This window comes from Lepidochelys kempii, chromosome 4, assembly GCF_965140265.1.
Source record: "Lepidochelys kempii isolate rLepKem1 chromosome 4, rLepKem1.hap2, whole genome shotgun sequence".
In the NCBI taxonomy this organism is placed as follows: Eukaryota; Metazoa; Chordata; order Testudines; family Cheloniidae; genus Lepidochelys; species Lepidochelys kempii.
In genome coordinates this window covers 139,057,984-139,076,200 of record NC_133259.1, presented here as the reverse complement: position 1 = coordinate 139,076,200, position 18,217 = coordinate 139,057,984, and the positions used below count along the sequence as shown (strand labels likewise).

At 48.8% G+C, this 18,217-nt stretch overlaps 1 protein-coding gene across 1 annotated transcript; it reads right to left on the bottom strand.

Annotated features, from left to right (window-relative positions):
• Positions 1-2,727: 2,727 nt before the first annotated feature.
• On the bottom strand, positions 2,728-14,635 carry TEX261 (testis expressed 261). The gene is made up of 6 exons (XM_073343034.1): positions 14,527-14,635; positions 13,876-13,955; positions 10,723-10,876; positions 6,059-6,126; positions 5,048-5,150; positions 2,728-4,382 (listed from the first exon to the last, which is right to left on the bottom strand). The coding sequence occupies exons 1-6, from the start codon at positions 14,618-14,620 to the stop codon at positions 4,267-4,269; spliced, it is 615 nt and encodes a 204-aa protein (XP_073199135.1). The 5' UTR covers positions 14,621-14,635; the 3' UTR covers positions 2,728-4,266.
• Between the last annotated feature and the right edge of the window lie 3,582 nt (positions 14,636-18,217).

Genomic DNA, 18,217 nt, shown 5'->3' with positions numbered 1-18,217 from the left:
CTTTAAACTAGGAAGTGCATTAAACCTACTGCTCTTCTGTGCTAAGGCCTTGTGTCCTTGCTCACTAACACAACCCAATTCAGGGCATTTTGGTATTACTGGGCTGATGTCTCCAGAACCTCACTTCTTCCACCAGACCAGTAATTCCACCACAGAACAGAACTTGATGGAGAAGACAGGCCACAGAGTGCCAGCGATTTGCTGCCCAACAAATTCTGAGCTCTCCTACAGAGCCCAAGACCCACATGCTCTCTCTGCTTCTTGGCACCACGTTGGCAGTGGGGCATGGGCCCTGGCTAAACTTTCCCTCCCTCCAGGAAGGCAAACTGCCATAAAAAGATATGCTCAGATGCAGTCCCCAGCAGGGGGTAAAAGATCAGGCTGGATCGAACTGCAAATGTGGCAGGCAAAGTCTAGGCTGCCTTCCTTGGGAGTACCCATCGTGCCCAGGGATTAGAGAGCACCCACGCAGACCTGGGCCCTGCTTTCTCTGCATTTCTGCCTTCAGGTTTCATTTTCAAACATAGTCTCTAGCGCTTCTGGTTGCCAGCTGCGACCTGACGCAGTACTGCCTGCCAGAGGTGGCAAACAGTGTGAAGCAGAGCTGGAAGCTGCAGTGTTAACTCTGAAGCCTACCACTCACGTCTGGGAACTGTTAATCTTCGAGTCAAACATAGTCATATGCAAAACTGCCTAATCCAGTTTTGTTTTGTTTTTTAATACAGTGGCAGATATCAGGGGGACAATCATAGGATTGTAGGACTGGAAGGGACTTTGAGGGGTCTAGTCCAGTCCCCTGCACTCATGGCAGGACGAAGTACTATGGTATGCAGGGACGTGCTGGCCGCCACTTCCCGCAGCTCCCATTGGCCAGGAACAGCGAACTGCGACCACTGGGAGCTGCGGGTGGCCAGGCCTGTGGTCAGTGTGAACAAACTTATCTCACAGCTCGCCAGCAGATTACCCTGATGGGCCGCGTGCAGCCTGCAGGGTAAAGTTACCCACCACTGATATAGATCATCCTTGACAGGGGTTTGTCCAACCTGCTCTTTAAAACCTCCAACGACAGAGATTCCACAACCTCCCTGGGCAATTTATTCCAGGACACCAAGGTGGAGAATAAAATTCAAGCACCACTGTGCCTCCCAAAATATGTTACATCAGCCCCTGCCCCACAGAGGGGAGGGGGAAAGAGGGAGATCCTACAGGACTATGCTCATGACTATCCTGGTAACTGTAATGATATAACCGGGTCCTCACACAGGGTAGCCTGGACAGTTGGGCAAACACACTAGCCAGTTCTTGCCTTGTCAAAAAAGTAGACCAGAGTCCCATCTTTCCCCCACCATGTACTTCACTGCAAGCTGAACCTAGCTTCTGCAATAAGATCCCTACAGCAGCTTCATCCAAATTAAACATGGAGATTATTGAATAAATATGAAAGAACAGTCCACAAATTTGAGATGGGTAAACTGAGGCAAAGAGCACATGCCTTGCTCAAGCCCCCAGAGTCAAAGTCAGAACCCAGGAGTTCTTCACACCCTGTCCTGTAGAGGTGCTTCCTCATTTTGCTCTTCAGTGTTTAAGCTCTGCATTCGGGTGGCAGGGCTAATTCATGCATCTTTTGTGCAGATTTAACCATATCACCAGATAAGAGACAGAAACAATTGAATCAATGCAACTCCCAAGTATGGATGCAGAATAACGGTGTTTATCAGTATAGCAGATTCTTGTGAGTAGACCAGCACCTTTATAGCGGTATAAATCCATCCACCCTAAGGGCTTGTGCTGATGAAACTGTATCAGTTTCTAAACCAATAGTTAAGTCAGCCCAAGAACTGTCTAGATCAGCATTAATTAAGAACCTCAGCACCTTTCCCCCTGCATTTTAGCTGTTTAGGGCCAGGCTTTGCAGGTGGATCCATGTGGATAGACCCTGTGCCCACATAAGCCCAGCTGAAGTCAATGGACCTTTACACACCATGTGAGTTCACCTGCTTGGATCCAGTTAACAGATTTTAAGGCCAGAAGGAACCATTAGATCACCTAATCTGACCTCCTAATAACTTGTGCTTGGCTGGAGCATCTTCCAGAAAGCCCGCCAAGCTGGATTTAGCCATCAAGAGGTGGAGAATCCACCACTTCCCCTGAGAGTTTATACTGAAAGTTAATCACTTTCCCTCCCCCAGTTTGCACCTTATTTCCCACTGGAATTTGTCAGGCTTTAACTTCCAGGCATTGGTTCTTGTTCTGTCTTTCTCTGCTAGATTAAAGAGCCTGTTAGTTCCCAGTATTCTCTCCCCGTGAAGGTACTGATACACGGCAGGGTCCTGGGCTGTGGCTAGCGCTCCTCGGTGCTACAGTACTAAATAACTGTAACCAAGTCTCCTCAATCTCTTTGATACACCCAACGGAGGTGTTCCTTAAATCTCTTATCGTGCGGCATTCTCTCCAGCCCTCGAGTCATGTGTGGCTCTTCCCTGCACCCTCTCCAGTTCTTCAACATGCTTTTAAAAGTGTTATAGAATCTGGGCCGTACGTGTTTAGCTCTTTGATGCAGGGTTAGCCAAGTGCTGTATAGATCATATTTGGTGCTATACAAATCATACAGACATGACCTGTAGCCCTCTTAAAACTAGGAGCATGGGACTGCTTCACGGCTTGAAAAGCCTCCCCTTTAACCAGTAAATTATGGTTTTGGTGAAGTGCCAAGAGGGAGACAGCAAATTTCAGCTCCTTTGATCATAAGGCAAACTGCATCTAGAACCTTTATTAAAAGAGAGAATTGGTACTTGAACAGAAATCACACTGCCATTAAATTAAGCATGAGAATGACAGATATTATCATAGGATCCCACAGTCAAAGCCTGCGGTTTCCAGGCTCTTCCCAATACACAGGATAGATTTCAACAGCTCTCAGTGGCCCTCACCCAGAGCTGGCCCACGAGAGGATAGACACATGCCTCATGGAATCTTCATAAACCCTTTCCAAATGATGAGTAGACGCTGCCTGGTGGCAGAACTCCCAATTCCAAATGTGGTACCACCTTAATGAAAACATCTCTATTCCTGGCACAACGGTTAAAGGTGACCAGCAAAGGGGCAAAAATGGGTTGGGCCCTGGTTTTGCTTCTTTATTATACATGAAAAACACCTACAAGTTTTTCCCCTTGCTCTCATTGAACATTCAGGGTTTGTCAAACCCTTTTTTTCCCCACCAGAAGACTCTATGGATGGCTGGAGAACTGTACGGCATTGGAGATGCCGTGTAAGTGAAACCTGAAGAAGAAGGGACGCGATTGTTATTCACAGTTCTGAACGCTGGGCTCTCTGGTTTTGTCAACACCAATTTAGCTCAACTGGCTAACACAGTGAGAGGAAGAGCTCTTTTTGTGAAAGAGTCAACAACCTTAAATTGAAAGTTGAGGAAGCCTACACGCCACTTCTGAGCCTCCAACAAGACTTCTAGCAAACCCAGGGAAAACAAAAGTTGAAATGTCTTAGGTTAAAACAAACAGAAAAAAAATTATATAAAACACCCCCTTAGGCCATCTTTAATCATCATCATAAAGCAGCAAAAGAGGAACCTGTCCCATTTTTATCCCTGGCAAGTCACCTTTAAAAGCCGCAGGAGCAGAATGCATCAGCGCTCGCCAGGCTCACAGACACACTGTGGTCTCGGCCTCTGTGCCCGGATCACGGATATGCATTTTGCAACCAGCGAGCGAGCGAGCCGCGTCACCTGCTCTTCTCCATCCCTGGCAAGTTTCCAGACAGACACGTTTTGGAATTCAGGAGTTCGGTTATTTTTTGAAACCGTGGCTGTCTGCAAACCTCAGGTAGACACTGCGTGTGTTCCTCCTGTTCTCGGACACCCTGCGCCCTACGGCGGCTTTTGGCTTTAAAGAGGAACAGACGGCATGGCCTCACGTCATGGTCTCTGAACGCAATCCATGGTTCGCGGAGGCTGCCGCCCTCCTGAAACGCAATTTGAACAGAACCGCCTCCTTGTCAGCAAGTCCCGGGGGATGATCGGAGACGTATAAAAAGGCAGCCTCCTGCATTTGCACTAACTGAGGCATTAAGCGCACATGTTGGACATGGCAGCTGCCTCTGGCCGTTGCACAGATTATACATTCCTGACAAAACCCCTTGGAGAGAAGTGGAGGAGCGGGGTTCACTGGAGACCCAGGGACAGCGCTGCCGTCCACATCCAGCTGGGGTCTTCCCTTCGGCTTTGTCACAGTTCATGCCGTCCGCAGGGGGTCAATACATCTTTTGTCGACTGGGCAGGATGGCCTCCTTGATGAAGGAGAAGATGATGAGGATGCCAGAGCGCTTACCCCTCTTCCCCTTGGTGAAGTAGTTCGATACCACGTCATCTGTGGAGACAGGGAGCGCAGGCCAATAAGATCAAAACCCACCAAATATTGCACCACTACCTCTATGAAGAAGCATTCAGGCTTGGGAAAAGAAGAGTCCCCTTTAAAGTCTTAGATCGCTTCTGCTGGATGCCCAAGTTTTGCCCAACTGGAAGCAACAACAGCTACTTTAATACAGCTACATTTCAGAAGATGGAATAAGAATACCTGGCTCTTACAGAGCTCTTCATCAGCAGATCTCAAAGTGCTCCACAGTCTTTCGTGTATTTATCCTCACAACGCCCCCGTGAGGCGGGGAAATATCCCCATTTTACAGATGGGGCACCCAGGCACAAGAGAAGCTAAATGGCTGGACAAGGTCACACAGGAAGTTTGTGAACACACAAGTGAACCCAGGTCTCCCAAGCCCTAGACTAGTGCCCAAAGACCAGACGCAGGACTGCTGGCACTGCAAGGCCACTCCTTAGCAGGTTTTCTAAGCATACATCCGGCCCGGTTTTAACTGCCTTCCACCCCACTGTCTAGCCCGTCAGATCAAGTGGGATCTGTGGTCTCCACAAGCCAGGCCCTCTGGGGCCGGGGGGAGGGGGAGCAGTGTAAAACACTGCTGCTGTAAGAGCTGAGCATGTGCTCCTGCTGGTTCCCAGAACATCAAAGCCACGCACCTCCAGGCTGCACCGTAGAAGGCAGGACGTTCTCTCCAGCCGACAAGGACACAAAAAATGCAAAGGGAATTAACCACAGGCAGAACGTGAAGTAGGCAAGAACCTGCAGGTGAAATATGAGAGGCAGTGAGAGACCAAGCTACCATCAAATCACAACAGACTCACTGCTGCAGCTAACAATCCAGAAACGTCAGTTACCCAACCACTATGTTTCCAGACTGACATTTCTCCTGGGGCAGAAGCCCACAAACTAGCAGCGTCTTGGTAGTCAAATCCAAGGATGGCAAAAATGGCATTTCAAATATGGACAAAGCTGAAGACAGACCAGACGAGAAGGTAACAGCTCTCCGAGGTGCTCAGAACCACATGGAGCCTGGCTCTCCACTAGATCTCCACAATAACCCTCTGGCCATAACTAGCATGCACACATCTTTATTTAGCTGTGTAGAAACCACTGGGTTAAATTCAGGTCTTCTCTACCCCAGAATATTCTAGGATGTCTGGTGAACCAGGAGGTTTCGTGCCGGAGACACCAAGATAGTGAAACCAGATTGCACCAGAGGGGAAGGGATTTTTATTCTGACTGTTTAAAACTCTTCGGTTTGTCTTTTGTTAACCCCTATTTGACTCAAAACACTTGGGAGAAAGGCTCTGTGAAGGATTCAACACCTCGCCCCTTTATTTAGGCTGAGAAAGCACAAAATCCACATTTTTGGATCCTCCAGAGAGTCCTCTTGCAAAAACCTGAAAGAGAAGACTCGACATTCTTGATATGGAAAAAACAAGCAGAAAAAAATACTTGGGAGAAGTCCTGAGAGAAAACACTGTCAGGGCATCTTTAACTAAGGAGGGGAAGCCCCCAAATTGGGGACAGCTATTTTTCTTTGGCAGGTGACCTCTGAACTCCCTCATCTTCTCCTCTCCTCCCACCAGCACTCCACTCCACTCAGCTCAAAAGTCTATAAAGAGACTTAAAGAGATGCTTCTCCCAAATGGATGCTTCTCTCTTACCTCTGAGAATGGGTAATACTCTTCAGCAAAGTACTGGAACGCTAAGTAGTGGTTCAATATAACCAGCACTGCCAAAGGAAAGGAGAGAGTGAATTGCCAGATTTAAAGCAATACCCATCACCCCGCCTATTTTGCAGGCTCACTGAAGTGAGGCACCTTCCCTCACCGTAGGGCCCTGGAAAACGGCAGTATAAAAGCCATCTGAAATACAATCATACCCTTACTTTGCCCCCAGCAACGGATCCAACACAAAGTCAGTATCTTACTACCGCCAGAATAACCCCTCTCGTCACAACACAAATCTCTCTGATGACAAAGGGAGTGTTGTTCAAGTGGCCAGAGCAGAGAGCTAGGACTCCTGAGTTCTTTGCCTGTTGTCACATGCAATAAGTGGCACACTTCTCTGTTGGGGAATGCCAGGAGGAGGAGTCTAGTGCCCATAAGGCTCTAGGCCACACAACAGTTGAAGACAGGAAGCGAAGAACGTCATGTCCAACTACTGCTGCTGCACAAGGGGAGTTTTAAGTGGGGCAGATAGCAGCCCAAGTTGGAGGGTGGCTAGGAAAGAGGGTTTAACACCTCTAGCTCTTGCAAGAAGCGTCATCGGCTTTTTAAGAGCCGGGAGGGGTCAGAACTTGGTTTTATGTCTTGTTCAAAAGAGAGCACTGCCAACAGCACAGCGCCCCCTAGCGCCACGCCTGAGCACTGCTCCAGAACTGAGAGAGTAGCAACTCCACCTTCTGGAGCACCAACGCCACTTCCTACAGTCCCGTGGAGATCTCCTAGGCAAGAACAGACCCGACCCCATCCTGTACACACACAGAGATCTGAGCGGATCCAACCACGAGGTGGTTTGGCTTGCAGGACACCTGGAATGCCAAGCTCCGGATGACATGCCAGTGGAGAGCTACTCTCCTGTTCAGGAAGCAAACAGACTCACATTAGACACATAAAGCGTCACTAAAAATCATTTAGAACTAAAGGGTTTTTTTTAAGTCCTCTACACAGAGCTCTCCAGAGCATACACAGGCACTCCGAGAGGTCATGTCAGGAGTCATTTAAATAATTCAGTGCGACTGAAATCATTTAAAACTACACAGCTGCCGAGACACCAATGGTCCAGCTAGTGCAGTACCTTACCTAGATGAAGCTTGTCCCAGCATATCAGACAAGTGCAGTAAGGCAACACCATAGCTGCAGCTTCATACCTGTATAGCTTCTAGGAAGCACAGTGTATGAAGTAAAGGGTCAAACCAGGGAGCTGATGTGCTAAGACCACAGCTCAGCACTGCCCCATTGTTTCCAAGTGGTCCCATCTCTGTCTAATGTCTCTTATAGGTTGTGGTAAGCTCCCTAGGACAAGGACTGCCTTTTTGTTGTGTCTGTACAGCACCTGGCACAATGGGGCCCTGGTCCATGACTGGGGGTTCCTAGTGTGATGTTGTGTAGACAGAACGATAACCAGGGGCACACTACTATTACAATCACTAATGTATCACTACTGTTGCACAACGGCAATAAATCCGATACCAAGTACAACATGTAAGGTATCAATGGAAAAGCTGCAATCTGCTAAGTATGACGATCCTGTTTATATGCATGTATCATCTTTGCATCGGACGTTATAAATGTTTGCTGTGTATTTGTATCTCAGACATATGTTGTGCTTGTGGGTGATACCCCCAGCCCAATTTACATTCAGACTAGCCATCGGTGGTTGGTCGGTCATGGAAAGGCCTCAGCTCTTCAGAGAGCCCTTCCTGGGGATGCCTCAGTGTGGAGCCGATGGCTACCCCTCTGATTCAGCAAAGCGTGTAAGGACACGTGAGGAGGACATGTGATCTAAGACTCCATCTTTTACAGTGACTTTCCATGCCCATGTGAGCCTGTGTTCCATACTGGCCAGTAATTTCCCATGCACATGAGCCGAGCTAGCAATTGGAAGCTGCGCAATCACTGCTTTGTTTTCCTGCCTGTTTCCCATCTCTGTAGTGTGATTTTTCTAGGGAAGCTTGGAACAAAGGACCGAATGACCCTCTACCTGCTTGGGTGAACCAGAGAGATTTATTACAAGCCAGCAGATTGAACATCACCGCTATGATCCTGAGTTACAGACACTGGAAATCACTTGTAATGTATATGACTCTTTTAACCATTTAACAGCTCTCTTCTTTTCTTTTTATGTTATTAAACCTTTAGTTTTTAGTTACAAAAGGATTGGCATCAGTGTGATTTTGGGGTAAGATCTGAGTTAGATATTGACCAGGAGAAGTGGCTGATCCTTTCGGATTGGAAGAACTTTACGTACAATGAATCTGGTTTTCAGTAACCTCTCATCATAAAGACCAGATGTCTGGGTGGGGATAAGGGCTGGATTTCCTAGGGGAGTGTGTTTTAGCTTCTTGTTAACCAGCATGGTGATATAGAAGCTCATTTTGTTACTGGTTTGGTGAATCTAATGTTAGATTCGCCACCAGTTTGGGGTGCATCTGCCCTATCTTTATCAGTTTGTCCTGAATTTGGCACTCTCAGCTGTGACCCACACCAGGCCAGTCCATACCTAGATGCAATAGTAATGCAAATAATAAATATTAATAATGAGAATTTGCTTAACTTTCTTTTTAGTCCAAGAACAAAGCCAGGTTAAAAATCCTTTACCTGCATTACTAACAGCTTGGATTATTAGACTAAATTCATTTTAACCATCTGAATTTATCATTCCTCAGTGAGGCTGCCTGTTTCCCTTTCCTTGTATTTCACTCAGACTGGACAGGAAACTAACTGGTCAGTTTTGCTTTCTCCCGTGCTAGCAGGACACTTATTAATCATACAACTTGGCCCATCAACAGCATCTTCCACCTGAGCATCTCAAAGAACCTTCTAATCAGCCCTCCGGGAGGCAAAGAAATGTTCCCATGCCCAGATGGGGAGCCTGAGGAACAGATGGCAAAGGACTTGCCCAAGATCACTCAGGAAGCCTGTAGCAGTGCTGGGAATAGAACCCAGGAGGCTGTAAAGCTGGGGTAGCCCACAGCACAAGGAATGTTGAAATCCAAACGTTAACACCCCCTGATTTAAATTCAGTGAGCCATTTCTTTTCCTGTACGATTCTCTCAAATGATTTCTTTTAAATTCCCACATAGAATCCTAATCCCGGGCCTAAGAGACTTCTCCATATTCCTTTCCTTTTTATCGTCGGCCCCTAACAACCACATGGGGTGTATTTTACAGAGTAGGAAAAATTCAGGAGTGATGGGGTTTATACAGTCTCTCCTGGCACGGCTATAAAAGCACGCGCACTATCCTAGTCCACATTCTCTTCCAAAACTTTTCCAGTCTGCTTTTAAAAATATATTTGCCTTTTATCAAATATACCTCCCACAGAGCACCTGATGAGCACCAGGAATTTTGATCCTTAAGTATAAAACAGCATCTCCTACAAGTGCAGTACTGTGTAACTCTGGGCAAGTTACTCCAGGAAGGAAGAACAAACTTGAACATAGGAACAGCCAGACTGGGTCAGACCAAAGGTCCATCTAGCCCAGTCTCCTGTCTTCTGACAGCTGCCCATGCCAGGTGCCCCAGAGGGAATGAACAGAACAGGGAATCATCAAGTGATCCTTCCCCTGTCGCCCATTCCCAGCTTCTGGCAAACAGAGGCTAGGGACACCATCCCTGCCCATCCCGGATAATAGCCATTGATGGACATATCCTCCATGAACTTATCTAGTTCTTTTTTGAACCCTGTTATAGTCTTGGCCTTCACAACATCCTCTGGCAAAGAGTTCCACAGGCAGATTGTGCGTTGTGTGAAGAAACACTTCCTTTTGTGTGTTTTAAACCTGATGCCTATTAATTTCATTTGGTGACCACCTAGTTCTTGTGTTATGAGGAGTAAACAACACTTCCTTATTTACTTTCTCCACACCACTCATGAACATATAGACCTCAACCATCTCCCACCTTAGTCGCCTCTTTTCCAAGCTGAAAAGTCCCAGTCTTATTAATCTCTCCTCATACGGCAGCCGTTCCATACCCCCAATCATTTTTGTTGCCCTTTTCTGACCTTTTCCAATTCCAATAGATCTTTTTTGAGATGGGGCAGACAGATCTGCACACAGTGTTCCAGATGTGGGTGTACCATGGATTTATATAGAGGCAAGATGATATTTTCTGTCTTATTCTCTATCCCTTTCTTAATGATTCCCAACATTCTGTTCGCTTTTTTGACGGCCACTGAGGGTAAGACACGGGACTGAAAGAGATGGGACTTGAGGGTAAGACACAGGACTGAAAGAGATGGGACTTGAGGGTAAGACACAGGACTGAAAGCCAGTAGATCTGTGTTCTGTTCCCGGCTTTGCCACTGGCTATCCACCTCTGCCTGTGCTTCATAATCCCCAGATGCTCGGTGATGAACCAAGTTCAACACACTCGATTAGCGCCGTACTTGCTAATGCCGCAGGATGTTGCAAGAGACTCAAACGTCTGGGACTAGCTGGCCCAGAGTCACAGCTGAACCTATGGTGGAGGTGGCAGAAGCTCTTGAGGTGGTCTCCCGCTGCCCTCTCAAATGCCTGTCCCCTCTGCGGCAAACCCCAGCGGCACACTGAGATGAATGGACTGAGGTGCAATCCCCCTGCTCCCCAAAGGCAGCCACTCACCACACGACAGTATGAAGTTTGGCGATGTCAGCATGATGAAAGGGAACGTCTGCAGCAGGCCGAAATAGACCAGGTTGGTGAAGAGGCCCACACCCACCATGAAGCCAGGAAAGCGTTCAAAGAGGTACAGGCCTACGAGCACCGCTGTCGAGAACTGAAAGAGAGAAACACCCCAGCCCACAGTTAATCCAGCCTCTCTATCACGTACACCAACAGGCTCTGTGCCCCCCCCGACCCCCTCCCGGCAAGCAGGGGGAGTTGCGAGTGCTCAGATCATCCGAGGCCAGGCCCAGAGACAGCTGTGTGACCTGTGGTTGCTCTACAACATGTCTGTGGATATCTGGGTGACATCTGATGGCCTATTACTTACAGATCAGGCCAGAGCTAATGGTCCGTTCTGGCCTTAAACCCTATTGGACTATGAGTCTGTCTCCAGTATGTCTCACGGCATCTTCAGATCACACTAAGTTTTTACTGCTGCAAGTATCAGTGATCTTACACTGCCGAGGAGACTTGTGATGTTCCCGCCCCTCACTGATCCCCACCTTGAAGGCCTTTTGGAGCGGCTCTCTAAATCGCCCCTCTCCCCTCTGACATGCAGGCTCTGCTCCTCCACTTAAGAGGTCAGGATGCATGGACTCAGAGGTCCCTTTCAGTCCTGCCCCAGGGGATCAGCCAAGCAAAGGGAGTTTCTCTAGGGGCACAGTGCCTCAGAAGCACCTTCCCTGGAGGCAGGAGTCAGAAGCCCTCCGCCACTCATCTGTAAGGCAGCATCTGCTGAGCAGCATGATCTAATGGATAGAGCACAGGATTGGGACCTCAGGAGACCTGTGTTCTAGTTCTGACTCTGCCGCTGGTCTATGGGTGACTTTAGGCAAGTCCTTTGCCCACTCTGTGACTCAGATTCCCCATCTGTAAAATGGGGCTAATGAATGACCTCCTTTGTAAAGTGCTTTGAGATCTACGGATGAAAAGGGCTGTATAAGAGGTGTGATTTTTCATAGAATCATACAACCACAGGGTCAGAAGGGACCACAAGGGTCATCTAGCCTAGCCCCTGGCAAGATGCAGGATTTGTTGTGTCTGACCCATCCCAGACAGATGGCTCCAGCCTCCAGTGAAGGAGCTTCCACAACCCCCCTAGGCATCTGTTCCATTGTCCTACTGCTCTTACAGTTGGGAAGTTTGTCCTGAGATTTAATCTGAATCTGCTGTGCTGTAGTTTGAACCCATCGCCTCTTGTCCAGCCATCTGTGGCAAGAGAGAACAACTTTTCTTCATCCTTTTACGGCAGCCTTTCAGATGTTTGAAGACTGCTGTCATGTCCCCCCGTAGTCTCTTTTCCAAACCAAACATACCCAGTTCCTTCAGCCTTCGCTGAGATGTCTGAAACAGGCTCAGCAACTGGGTTGCTTAACCATTTAAAACACATACATCCATTGCAACCCACCCTCGTACCTTCCATCCCAGCCTAGCGGCACTATCATGGGACTGGGAGCCAGGAATTACCAAATTCTAATCCCAGCTCCTTGTGACACTTGGATGAGTCACTTGGTATCTTTGCCTCAGTTTCCCCATCTGGGGATAAAAGCTGTCTTGCAGGGGGTTTGGGAGTGTTAATGCCCTCCATCTCTCCAGGAGGAGTGGAGCTGGAGGCTGTCTGCTCAGGGAGCTGCCACAAGCCATTGCTATTTTCTCCCCATGGCTAGCCCTGATGCAGAGAGTCCCCAAGTTTCTGTTCCCTCCACAGGCAGCCTGGAAAGCAGGGAGCATGGCCCCTCCCTTCCAACCACCTCAGCAACCCCAGGAGGAGAGAGGAAGGCAGAGTTGTGCAGTTCTCTCCATGAGGAGGTTGGCTGCACTCCACAGCTGGCCGTTCCGCAAGCTGACGTTTTGTGGCAGGCAAATCCCTGACCATCCAGCGCCCCTTGTTTTTTACAGTAACTCCTCACTTAACGTTGCAGTTGAGTTCCTGAAAAATGCAACTTTAAGTGAAACGATGTTAAACAAATCCAATTTTCCCATAAGATTGAATGTAAATGCGGGGGGTTAGGTTCCAAAGAAATTTTTGCGGGGCAGACAAAAGGCATTATATACTGTACAGTAATGTACTGTGGTTGGGAAGTGCCCCTGGCTTACCCCACCCAGGCACAGCCCGCTGCAGGCAAGGACGCTAAGAAGCACCTTCGCAGCAACAGTGGCAGCTTACCCGGAGAAGAACAGGCGCCGAGAATGCTCCACACCCGCCTCTTCCCGTCCTCGCTCCACCCCAGGCCCACCTCTTCCCACCTCCACTCCGCCTCCTCTCAGGAGCACGCCACATCCCTGCTCCTTCCCCGCCCCCAGAAAGTCCTAAGCGCCGCCAAACAGCTGTTTGGCAGGCTTAGGACTTTTGGGAGGGAGGGGGAGGAGTGGAGACATGGTGGTTTCCCACTTCTCCCCCTCCCTCCCAGTGCTTCACGCTTAGGACTTTCTGGGAGGGAGGGGGAGGAGCAGAGACGCAGCGCTTCCCCACTCCTTCCCCCCTCCCTCCCAGCACTTCCCTGCCACCAAACAGCTGTTTGGCAGGCTTAGGACTTTCTGGGAGGGAGGGGGAGGAGTGGGGACACTTCCCCAATCCTACCCCTCCTTCCCAGAAAGTCCTAAGCGCCGCCAAACAGCGATGGGGGAAGCGCTGGGAGGGAGGGGGAGGAGGTGGAGAAGAGGAACTTGTGAAATGCTCCCTTGTAAAGTCGCTGCTCGTCCACAAAATCTTACATGCAGTGGACAGAGCAGGCAGCCAAACAACGTTATAAGGGAGCATTGCACAACTTTAAACGAGCATGTTCCCTAATTGAGCAGCAATGTAACAACGAAACAATGTTAAGCGGGAGGACGTTAAGTGAGGAGTTACTGTACATTCATGATCCTCTTTGCTTACCCATTCTAGGCACTCACTGGGAACAGTTCGTTTTGTGGGCTGGTGCTTCCAAGAGCCATCGGCTTTCACAGGCTAACTGACTTTCCTGCCTGGCTTTCACAGGCTAACTGAGAGGAGACTTGTACTAGTAAAGGTTCATGGGGTAGTACGTGTCTAAGTGGTCATCAAAGATCATCTAATCTACCTCCCCGCCACCGCAGGACTGTTATGAACACAAACAGCCAGAGACTTACCCAGATCATGTATTTGATTATTCTGCTAGTAGCTACAGTGTATTCTTCTATTAGCTCCGCCAGATAGTAGAGGCCAGCGGCTAGAAGGGAAGCAAAGGGGTTATTTCAGGCTCAGACTCTCACTGCAGCTCACAGCCAGAAAGTGCTCATGCAAATTAGACTGGTCATTTCAAGTGGATTTTGGCTGCACAGATTCACATTCACAAACTCCAAAAGCACTGGAAGCCTTGCAGCCGTTTCCAAGATGCAGCGGCCTGGACTTTCAGAGCCGGGCTCCAATTCGAGGGGCCTCCATTTTTGGCTCCCCAACTTGAGTCACATTGGCCTGGTTTTCTCGGGTGCTGAGCAGCTGACTTCATTTGAAAAGCTGGAGCTGCGCACCCAGGAAAAACAGCTACGACGTTACTGCGGGGTGACTTGGACCTGATGGGCTTGAAGTCGGTAGTGATCAGCCCGTTGTGAGGTACTGCACAGATGACAATCCCTGCCCTAAGAGTTTACAACCTAAAGGCAAGACGCACCAGATGGGTGGAACAATTTACAAGCAGGTGGGGAAATAAGGACAGAGCAACCCAAATAGGATTTTAAGCATAGACTAGGCGTGCCTGCAATTTGCAGCCAATCAATACCAATGATCATAGTTACAGCTACCTTGCAGTTTCTTCAGACCCCATCTAAACTGTTGAGCGATGTCATTGGGCACTGTTAAACAGCTGCTTGCCTTCCACTCCAGAGGTGGATGCATTTCAATGATGGGGGAAGCATGATCCAGGGTAGATAAAAATCAATTATTATTTTTTTAAATCCCCCAAAAAACCATATTTTTTTAATTTAAATTGGATTTTTTTGATAAAATGCTTTTTGAGGAAAAAACCTATCTAAAGGTCATTTTAAGATACATTATAGCTCAAAGATATCTCATCACGGAATAGGGATTATAAATTCTAATTCTATAATATGAGACAATATATTCACGTAATATTTTACAAAAGTTTTGTCAATGAGTTCCAATAGTTCATGGATTAGGGACCTGATTTTATGGGGTTTCAGGGGCTTCTGTATAGATTATTCAGGTTAATCTTTCTATCTACTCAATGGGACTCTGTGCTCAGTCTAGATGATACCATCAGAGATGCTTAGTTTTGCAGTTCTCAGACTGTGTATTTATGTCTCCAGAGACAACATGCTTGTTAACAGCAAAAATGTTTTTAAATAAATAAATAAAGTATAGGTGGGAAATAACAGACCTTAACAGACCTCAACCCTATTGTCCCTCTGCAAATCTGTGTACACAGAGTCAATCATAGAATCATAGAATATCAAGGTTGGAAGGGACCTCAGGAGATCATCTAGTCCAACCCCCTGCTCAAAGCAGGACCAGTCCCCAATGTTTGCCCCAGATCCCTAAATGGCCCCCTTGAGGACTGAACTCACAACCCTGGGTTTAGCAGGCCAATGCTCAAACCACTGAGCTATACCTCTCTAAAAGTGCAAAGTTTCAGAAAGTTCAATGAATAGAAGATTGTTGGGGGCAGAATAGATCTGTACAAGGAGAAGAAGTCTGGAGACAAATGCGAGAAGGGAGGGACAAGCAGTAGAAACAAAAGTGAAACTGTTTGAGCAGCATATTCCAGAATTCTTGAGGTCTTTCTGAGTGTAGCCTTCATTGATTTGAGATCTACCATACCATTCTCTCACTAGAAGGGAAAAACCTATAATAGCAGCAGGCTGTAAAAGAGATCCAGTTTGGGAATAAGAACCACTGAAGAAATTTATATTTGCTGATGATGTTTTAAAGAAAGTCACACTAGTGAACTGCTGGAAGTCACTTAAGCACTTGGATTCAGAAAAAAAGTGAGATTATCACTTCAACAGTAACAGCAGTAGCTTCTTCTGCCAGTGTAGAAAGAATATTTTCTTCCTTTGGACTAATTCATTCCAAATTGAGAAATTGTTTGGGACCTGAAAAAGCAGGGAAGCTAGTTTTATTTTTCCAGATTATGAACAAACAGGAAAAAGAAGGTGAAGACGACTGAGTTAGCTGCAGAAGCCAATAGTTTAAGTTAATATTCATGTTGACCTGGCTGACAAAGCCAATTTATTATTTTTTTAAATATTTCATTTAATTATTTTAGTTAAAAACAGTTTTAACAAAAACAAACCTGATTTTAAAAAACTTTAATGTCAATTCAGAAATGCATATGCTTGTTTTGTTAATATATTGTCAATTTGCTGTTGAAGAAAAAAATCCAGAATACATAATGCTGTTGTTTTAGGGTAAATAAAACAATTTAAATATCTGTCGGGAGATGTTCTCCTCCGAATAGAGCCTGGCAAGAAAATCCTCCAACTATTAATGATTAACCTCTTGAATTGGAGATACTTATGAAGTCATTGGGAGGTGAACTATCTGCTTCAATTACCTTTGGTAAATGAAATAACCAAACAATAATTCATTTTCGGATATAGCTGGTAAAACTCATCTGAAAAGTTTTCAGAATAAATCACTTAAAAAATGTATAGCATGTACCTTCTAAAAATGAAACCTACGTCTGTCTCTGAGTTGTGAGGAATATGTATGAAGGGTATAACAACCAACCAGAATGCACTTTTATGTAGAAATCCATGATTAAATAGAGTCTCCCTGACTCGTGATTTAAATCAAATCCACCCAGGCATGATCCCTAAACGCTTTCAGATGAAAGGTTATAGAGAGCAATTAGTGTAATTATTTAGTATAGTCGCAATCATTGGGCACAATCAGAGTGGGGCCCACTTACGGCAGGCACAGGACAAACACATAAGCAGAAAAGGTCCCTGCTCCAGAGAGCTTACACTCTATGAGGAACAAAACTGCTGCAAATATAGCAAAACATGGGCCAACACACCAGATAATCACAGAGATGAGAGATGGAAACGGCCTGTTATAGCAGCCAGTTCCACCCCGACAGGGCAGGGCTGGTCCCAACAATAAAATCCCTGTTGCTTTGTCTAGTCTTCTGCCTCCTATATTTTCGGTGGTTCCTTTAGCCACCCTGTGGCCTGTTGGTTATTTTTCAGCTCCCCTTTGAACCAGGCAGTGGTTTGCAGACAGAGCTGCAGCCGGGAGAAAAGCACATCCCGGGGCCCTCGGACATGGGAAGCATGATTGTTCCCGTCTCGGGCGGCCTTGGGAAACGTCGGTTCTAACACTGTGGGCTCCCTGGAAATCGCTCGGAGTTGCCACCTTGGCTTCATGTGAGCAGGGCGAACGTGCCAAGCCCTAGACACAGGCGCGGCTGCAGTACCCGTACAGCAAACATAGCGCAGGTGACCCATTACACTGTGTGCCAACCTGCCTCGCGGCCGCACGGGGAACCACCCAGCGGGCGAGAGGGCGTTGACTCCGCACCTCAGGACGAAGGGGCTGCTCCGAGGGGTGCGGCCAGAGGCAGAGGGGGTCGTGATGGGGGAGCTGCCCTCGCGGAACAGGAGCAATAGCCCCAAGAGCACGGCACACGCGCAGGCGATCTGGAACCGGGTCAGCCGCTGCCCTGACCACCTGCAGGGGGAACCCCCGCACCCAGCCTGGTCCACCGTCCCCACCCCAGCACCGGGAGCCTTTCCAGCAGCCCACCCCAAAACAAGGACATCTACAGCCAGCCCCCCCCCCCCCCCGCGCATCCCCGACTCGCCCCCATCTCTGCAGCCCCCCCATTGCACAGCCCTCCCGCGGAGCCCGCCGGTTAAGATGGGGAGGCAGGGGCGTAGCGGTGTGGGCGAGGAACGGGCGTAGCGGGTCGATCCCGCAGGTGGAGGGGACGGGACGGTTCGGGGGGGGGGGTCAGGCGGGCGGGGCCGGGGGGGGTCTCAACAATGGCCAAGGTGACCGGGGGGGGGTCAGGCGGGGGCAGGGGGGGCCCGAGGGGGGTAAGCCGGGGGCGGGAGGGTCTCACCGATGGCCAGGCGGGGGGGGGGCCAGGCGGGGGGGGGTCTCACCGATGGCCAGGTTGACCGGGGGGGCCAGGTGGGGGGGGTTTGGGGGGGGCCAGGCGGGGGGGCCGGAGGGGGGAAGCCGGGCCGGGGGAGTCTCACCGATGGCAGGGTGACCGGGGGGGTCAGAACGGGGGGGGTTGGGGGGCCAGGCGGGGGGGCCGGGGGGGGGGTAAGCCGGGCCCGGGGGGGGTCTCACCGATGGCCAGGGTGACCGTGGGGGTTTGGGGGGGCCAGGCGGGGGAGCCGGGGGGGGGGTCTCACCGATGGCCAGGGTGACCGGGGGGGGTTTGGGGGGGGTTGGGGGGCCAGGCGGGGGGGGCCGGGGGGGGTAAGCCGGGCCCGGGGGGGTCACTCTGAGATAGCGCGT

Coding starts and splice junctions, on each gene's coding strand:
- TEX261 (XM_073343034.1), bottom strand. CDS start 14,620: ATGCATCCACCTCTGGAGTGGAAGGCAAGCAGCTGTTTAACAGTGCCC. Junction 13,956..14,526: donor GGGTCTGAAGAAACTGCAAG/GTAGCTGTAACT, acceptor CTTCCCTTCTAG/CCGCTGGCCTCTACTATCTG. Junction 4,383..5,047: donor TTCTACGGTGCAGCCTGGAG/GTGCGTGGCTTT, acceptor CTGTCTCCACAG/ATGACGTGGTATCGAACTAC.